The sequence below is a fragment of the Lacerta agilis genome, chromosome 13, assembly GCF_009819535.1.
Source record: "Lacerta agilis isolate rLacAgi1 chromosome 13, rLacAgi1.pri, whole genome shotgun sequence".
Lineage (NCBI taxonomy): Eukaryota > Metazoa > Chordata > Lepidosauria > Squamata > Lacertidae > Lacerta > Lacerta agilis.
In genome coordinates, this window is record NC_046324.1 from 19,438,760 (window position 1) to 19,446,510 (window position 7,751).

At 42.7% G+C, this 7,751-nt stretch overlaps 1 protein-coding gene across 1 annotated transcript in view; it reads left to right on the forward strand.

Annotated features, from left to right (window-relative positions):
* The window catches only part of CHSY1 (chondroitin sulfate synthase 1), a 92,832-nt gene extending 86,625 nt beyond the window's left edge, over nucleotides 1–6,207 (forward strand). The window contains exon 3 of the mRNA XM_033166438.1: nucleotides 3,493–6,207. Coding sequence (XP_033022329.1) covers nucleotides 3,493–5,085 — 1,593 coding nt within the window. The 3' untranslated portion in view covers nucleotides 5,086–6,207. The remainder of the gene's footprint in view (nucleotides 1–3,492) is intronic.
* Nucleotides 6,208–7,751: the final 1,544 nt, after the last annotated feature.

The following is a 7,751-nucleotide window of genomic DNA, read 5'->3' on the forward strand; positions in this document are numbered from 1 at the left end:
TTTCCAGCTAAACATGTGTAACGTCTATGTTGTGTTTTTGATTGATGGCTGAAACCCAATTCCGATTGTATCAGCAGCAGTTTTCAAGAATGTACAACACTGCAATGGTAGCTCTTCCTCACAACCTCGTAGCAGTTCTCTGGGTTCTGGAAGGAACTACTATGATGCAGGATGACGCTTTGCCAATACTGCATAGCGAGAGGGACTACTCTTCTGGGTGGTTGATTTTGTCCCTCTCTTTGTCACTGTCTTACTACTGATGTCCAAACACCAGAGAAGAAGGATGAGATCCCACCCTTCGTCCTCCTTCCCCAGATCCTCTTGAACTGTGCATGTGCAAAAAGGAAAGTCCTTTCCTAAAGGCCACACTTGCCATTTCTTCCCATGTGGTCCTCCTGCTCAGTGGTTGACATTAGTCATTCATAAAAAAAGGAGGCTAGCTGCAAATAACCCATACCTAACCTTGCAATCCTGTGTTTCATAACATCTAGACTAGACCATTGGTAGCTTGTTAAAATGCAGTTGTGTAATCAACAAAGTGTGTTGGCTTGTATTAATTTCCTGTTGGGGCTGTTTCCATACTCTGTTGACTGCTTATTGGATGCAATGCCTCAGGGCTATGGAGGGTTTGATTTTCTGTTCACGTCCCACCACCACTTACTTGCTTTATTTTCTTATGCAAGCCATGAATTGCATTTCAAAATAAATCTTAGGCTAAAGTAAAAGTTGTGCACATAATGTTACTTTTAAAATAATGAAAGTTTTGCTTCGAGGGGTTGTATGGTCCATATAGACCCTTTCTTGTTTCTTTTTCCACAACTAGCTGGTTTTGTGGGCTGCTGTAGTTGTAGTTGTTGTTGTTGTTGTTGTTGTTGTTGTTGTTGTTATTGTTATTGTTATTATTAAATTTTATTAAGGTTTATAGAGAAAAATACAAAACTTAATATCTCCCCCCTTTTTTAACCAAACCAAGATCATTGATTTTCATATGTTTTTATTTAGTGCCATCCGTGTTACAATGTATTATATTACTATTATTAATATTGCATGCCCTTCGCCAGCAGATACCAATTTAAAATTTAAAAACAGTTAAAACATAAAGAGGGGGCAACCTAAAATACATTAGTGTAGGTACCCAGCAAGCCTCCCCAAGAGAGGGTTCCGTAAGTTAGGTGCCACCCCCAAAAGACCCCGTCCCCTTGTCGCCATTCTGCTTACATCCCTGAACCACCCAGCTCCACCCCCTGCCCAGTCCAAACTTGGCTTGGCTCCACCCATTGATGCCACATATTTATCACTTCACAACCTGGCAACCTTGTCTTCCTGACACATGATGCACATTGCATCTCGGCTGTCCTGCCTGGCTGAGCTAGGTGGCTGTGACTTTGCAGGTGTTTGAATTCATTTAGCCATAAATATTTATGCCTGCCGAGCTTAACTTGAGCCCCCATGTTTATCTCCTGCCATCAATATTGTATGGCTTTGAGATGCCTGCACTTCCCATGGCTGTTTCCCGATACCAGTGGAAAGTACTTGATACACCTGAATATAGGACAGAGACTGTGGCTGTTTCTGTTGCTTTGGTATCTGAGACCACCTCAAGCGAAGACTCGCCTTTGTTTTCCTCCCATCCTCTTCCAGGCCCAAGTCGTATCATTATCCCCAAAGCCATCCTTTTAAAGTAAGCCATCGGCTTACATAAGCCAGCGTTTTCCACAATTCTGATAATGGGGCCATGCTTTAAAAACAAAGATTTCAACTAAAATTGGAGGCAAATTTTGCCCCTGAAATGTGTGCTTTTAGAATGTTTAAGTAGGAAGCTGCCTTAGACCAGGTCAAGGCTACCTAACCAAGAATTGTCTACTTTGAGATGAGAACAGTAACTCATGCAGAGATTCAACACACAGTCTTCTATGGGGACAGGCATTTCTAGTGCGTCCCTGTATTTAGAATGATTGCAGCGATCCAGTCACACTTGAAGTTACACGGCAAGACACACACATCCCTTACGCAGCAACAGAGAGAGAAAGAGAACAGCAGAGACCAGTTAGGAAGAGGCAGAGCACAGAATATTGCAGAGGCGTAGCAGGCAGCCTCCTGGTGGGTAGGAGGTGGGTAGTTGTATCTCGGCCCACCCACAATTTAGATGAGATTTAGTATAAGGCAAGACTGATAAGAGGGGAATTGGTCATATTGAAAGCCCTCTGGATACTTGCTTGGAGGTGTACAATCTAAAAGACATCACAAAAGGAAAAAGAGGTGAGGAGGAAAGAGGAAAACAAGCAAACTCTCAGGCACTGGTGGTTGGTTAGTTAGTTGGTTGGTTGGTTGGCTGGTTTGTTTAAGTTACATAGTAGTTATTATAATGCCTAGCTTGAATGGAAACAGTGCAGGCATGGCCAAACTTGGCCCTCCAGCTGTTTTGGGACTATAATTCCCATAATCCCTGACCACTGGTCCTGTGAGCTAGGGATGATGGGAGTTGTAGTTCCAAAACAGCTGGAGGGCCAAGTTTGGCCATGCCTAGTTTAGGGAGAGGAGGAATCCAACAAAGCTGTTCTTTTCAGCAGAGCTAGTGGAATGGACCCAACTGTCTCATTGGTGGATTGGCAGCTGAAAGATGACAGTTCCTTCATGGGTGGCTAATTTTGGTCAGTCCATTTCACTGTTTGCAGGAATAAGAATGTATTTTACTGTTGCTCAAGGGCAATATTTTAAAAAACAATGATACTGGATTAAAAAAAACATTTTGATATGTTATATGCTTCAGAAAGATGCCTGGCTTTTTAGTGTAGAAGATAGGACAAAGATGGGTATGAGCAGTAAGAACTGAAGAAGTGCATTGCTGGATCAGACTAACGTACCATCCATCTAGCCCATCATCCTGTTCTCACAGTGGCCAAGAAGATGTCTGTGGGAGCCCAAAAGCAAGACCAGAGCACAAGAGTGTCTCTCACCTCTTGTGTTCCCTGGCAGCTGCTTTTCAGAGACACACTGCCTCCAACAGTGAAGGGAAAACATAGCCATGGTATCTAGGAGCCATTGATTGCCTTATTCCCCCATGAACTTCCTTCCAGAGTCATCCATGTTGGTGGCCATCACTTCCTCTTGTGATAGTCCATTGTAGTGGGACTACAGTTTACTGGTTTAACATCTTTTCCTTTTATTGTTATGAAAATATATTTACGTGTACTAGCAGGAAAGGCTTCTTGCATGGTCCCTTGGGAAGACAGTCTCAATGCAATTGGTGGAACAGGTTATGCTAATCTCTGGACTGTAGTAGATGTTTGTTTCTCACTGGTCTACAATCCATAATCCTCTTAATTCCTTTGGAGTAGCCGCTGATATTGCTAAAACCTATGCTTAAAGAGCAGGGAAGAGCTTATCTTAAAAGCCCTTCTATTCATGTAAGCAAATGTGTAGGGTGATTGGCTATTTTATCCATTCTTACATAGTAAAATTCTCTCTCCTCCCCCCTCCCTGTTTTCTTAGATGCAGCAGCTGTTTTACGAAAACTACGAGCAGAACAAAAAAGGTTACATCAAAGACCTCCATAATAGCAAGATCCACAGGGCGATCACCTTGCACCCAAACAAGAGCCCGCCCTACCAATACAGGCTCCATAGCTACATGCTTAGTCGCAAAATAGCAGAGCTGCGCTACCGGACCATCCAGTTGCACCGAGAAATCGTCCTCATGAGCAAATACAGCAGTACGGAAGTCCACAGGGATGACCTTCAGCTGGGCATCGCGCCTTCCTTCATGCGGTTTCAGCCAAGGCAACGAGAGGATGTTCTGGAGTGGGAGTTCCTCACAGGGAAGTACCTTTACTCCGCTGCAGATGGGCAGCCACCTCGTAGAGGGATGGACTCCTCTCAGCGTGAGGCGTTGGACGACATTGTGATGCAGGTCATGGAGATGATCAATGCCAACGCCAAGACCAGAGGGCGGATCATAGACTTCAAGGAGATCCAGTACGGCTATCGCAGGGTGAATCCAATGTACGGGGCGGAGTACGTTCTCGACTTACTGCTCTTGTACAAGAAGCACAAGGGGAAGAAAATGACAGTTCCTGTCCGCAGGCATGCATACTTGCAACAGACCTTTAGCAAAGTCCAGTTTATGGAGCACGACGAGATAGATGCCAAAGAACTAGCCAATAAAATCAACCAGGATTCAGGGTCTTTGTCTTTCCTCTCCAATTCTCTCAAGATGTTTGTCCCATTCCAGCTGAGTAAGTCGAAAGCGGAGAAGAAGGAGCCCAAAGACAAGAAGATCAACATCTTGATTCCTTTGTCTGGGCGCTTTGACATGTTTGCTCGCTTCATGGCGAACTTTGAAAAGACCTGCCTCATTCCTAATCAGAACGTCAAATTGGTTGTCCTGCTTTTCAATTCGGACTCCAACCCTGACAAAGCGAGGCAGGTTGAACTGATGAGGGATTATCGCCTGAAATACCCCAAGGCAGACATGCAGATCTTGCCGGTGTCTGGTGAATTTTCCCGGGCTCTGGCACTAGAAGTTGGGTCCTCTCAGTTCAGCAACGAGTCCTTGCTGTTTTTCTGCGATGTCGACTTGGTGTTTACGGCAGACTTTCTCCAGCGGTGCAGAGCGAACACTGTTTTAGGGCAACAGATTTATTTCCCAGTCATCTTTAGCCAGTACGATCCAAAGATTGTCTATAGTGGAAAAGTTCCTAGTGATAATCACTTTGCCTTCACCCAGAAAACCGGCTTCTGGAGGAACTACGGCTTTGGGATTGCCTGTATTTACAAGGGTGATCTTATTCGAGCTGGTGGTTTTGATGTCTCTATCCAAGGTTGGGGTCTTGAGGATGTCGACTTGTTCAACAAAGTTGTCCAGGCTGGCCTAAAGACTTTCCGGAGCCAGGAGGTTGGAGTCGTCCATGTACACCATCCTGTCTTTTGCGACCCCAACCTTGATCCAAAACAGTATAAAATGTGTTTGGGCTCCAAAGCATCAACTTATGGGTCTACGCAACAGTTGGCTGAGCTGTGGCTTCAGAAAAACGAGCCCACCTTTGGGAAAAACAGCATTGCTAATGGTTCCCTGAGGACAGCCTAACATCCAGCTATGCTGGAAGAGGAAACAAAACAAACAAACAAAAACTACCTATTGCGTTTTTTTTTATTGCCCTAATTTATTTTTTTGGAAAACTTTTTGATAGTTGATTTTTTAAGAAAAAGACCACACAAGGGTATATTTTAGAAACCATCGTTTTCTTACAAGGACCTTCTGAGCGTTTTTCTGAACAAAACTGTGATCAACCTTTGCCTTTTTGAACAAACGTTTGTGGCTGAGTATTACAACTTGCCTGATTTCTGACAACTTGAAATAAATTACCTTTTCCTGATAAAACAGACTTTTTAAAAAAGAGAAAAGAAAACTTCCCTGCCCCCCCTTTATATTCTTTGGGTTTCCCCAGGAGCTACCCATTGCTAAGTGGCACAAATGATTCCCTTAATATTTCTTCCCTCTTGGGTTTGGTAACAACGTAAATAGATTCTTCCTTGTATTTTTTAAATAATTGAACAAAGTAAACAAGAGTGGCAGTATTGGTTAATTCACTTACAAGAATCTTTCGATTTGGTTGGTGTTTCAGCCTTAAAATGTACCATTTTTTGCTCGTTGTATTTCAAGCAACCGGGGGAAAAGGGGAGATTTGAGCACAACCTTGATAAATGTATACCTTTGCTAAAAACAAAACAAAACAAAAAGTATTTTCTTTCTTGGTCCACATGTGGATCTGATGTTTAAAAATTTCCACAGCAGGTGTTGCATTCTAAATTGGATCTCTTGTGTAGATGCCTTGATGGCAAAGAACAGTGTTTTAGTTAGTAGGAAAAAAATGACATTTCTTTGCCATAAAAAGCAACAAACTTAAAACCGAGACACTCCAAATTGAATGTGTTGGGGAAATGTCCAACCCCCCCCCCCACCAGTTACAGTATTTCGATGGGAACAATTTACTATGTTTCCTTTGCTTAATTAGTTTGTTTTTTGCTGTCTGTATTGGGTAGGCCTTTAATTTATTTAATATACTTTGTTCTAGATCTTCTGTCTTTTTATTTTTAATATCTGCTAGTCATTAATATTTATGTATCTTAGGAATGTATTGCATTTTCATGCTGTTAAAGGTAGCGTACGTCTTCTTACTTTGCAGTAAACTGATCTCCAAAGATTCTTTCTAAAGCATTCTCTTTCATTTCCCGAAATTGCTTTAAAAAAGAAAAAAAAAGGTAACTGGAACCTTTGGATCTAATCTCTGATGCCCCCAAATGAGGAAGAGAATAGAAGCTGGATTTGTTTGGGTGTTTTGGATAACCACAGATGAGCGAAAACATGTAAAGTTTGTGCACATGCTGGACACAGGTGCGCGCACACACATACACACACACACACTGCAAAATAAAATGCATCTGACTGAAAACAAACAAGCAGTTTGGCATTGAACCTTACAAGGGCACACCAGAACTTGTGTTCAAAGCACAATCGTATATTGGCACCTCGTCATTTGTAACAAATTTTCTCTCTCTCTCTCTCTTGCTGGAAAAAATAAAATGAATTGAGTAATACGCATTACTCTGTTTTACTCTTCAGCATTATGCCTTCTCCTTATTCCTGGTTGTGCTTCCCTCCCTCATAATGCTAGAATTCAGGGTCATCCAATGAAACTGAATATTGGAGAACTCAGGACAGGCAAAAGGAAGGACTTCTTCACACAGCGCATAGCTAAGATTACAGGATTTGCTCCCGCAAGAAGTAGCGATGGCCACCAACTTGGATGGCTTTAAGAGAGGACAAGACAAATTCATGGAGGAGAAGGCTATCAATAGCAACTTGCCATTATATCTAGGCTCTCCCTCCACTCTTGGAAGCAGCATGCATCTAAATAACAGTTGCTGGGAACTGCAAGTGGAGAGAATTCTCTTGTGCTCAGATCCTGCTTGCAGGCTTTGCTTGGGCATCTGGTTGGCCACAGCGAGAGCAGAATGCTCAACTTGATCCAGCAGCTCACTTCCAATGTTCTTGTGTTACTTATGGGAGCTGTATAAATCAGAGGTTTTATGCTCAGATATTCCTTTGCAAATCAGTGATGGGCTCAGTGGTAGCTGGTCCATATGGGCAAATGGGGCACAACTTCAGACTGCTCTCAGGCATCTTCTGCCTGCCTGCTTTCCACTGTCCACTTCTGCCTCCTTAGTCTTCAGTGTTGCTCTTCTGGAACTCAGCAGGGAAGAAGAGGAGGATGGGGCAAAACTACAATTAGTTGGCTCTGTCTCCCCCTTCTGTTGGTTTCCCTACCTGTGGCCACCACTAGCTGAGCCCTGTGGAACTCCCTCCCTTCAGATGTCAAAGAGATAAGACAACTACCAGACATTTAGAGGACATCTGAAGGCAGCCCTGTTTAGGGAAGCTTTTAATGTGTGATATTTTAATGTATTTGATTTTTGTTGGAAGCCGCCCAGAGTGGCTGGGGAAATCCAGCCAGATGGGCAGGGTACAAATTATTATTATTATTATTATTATTATTATTATTATTATTATTATTATTATTTTCGTAATCCACCATGAATTTGATTTTGTGGGGGGGGGGGATTGAACAGTTACTTGTTTTTATCTTACCTTAAATACAAGGTGGCTGAGCTTCCTTTCTCTCTCTCTCTTTTATTTTTTAAAAACAATAAAAAGTCTGCTACAGCTTTAGTCTCTTAACAACAGTAGTGTCC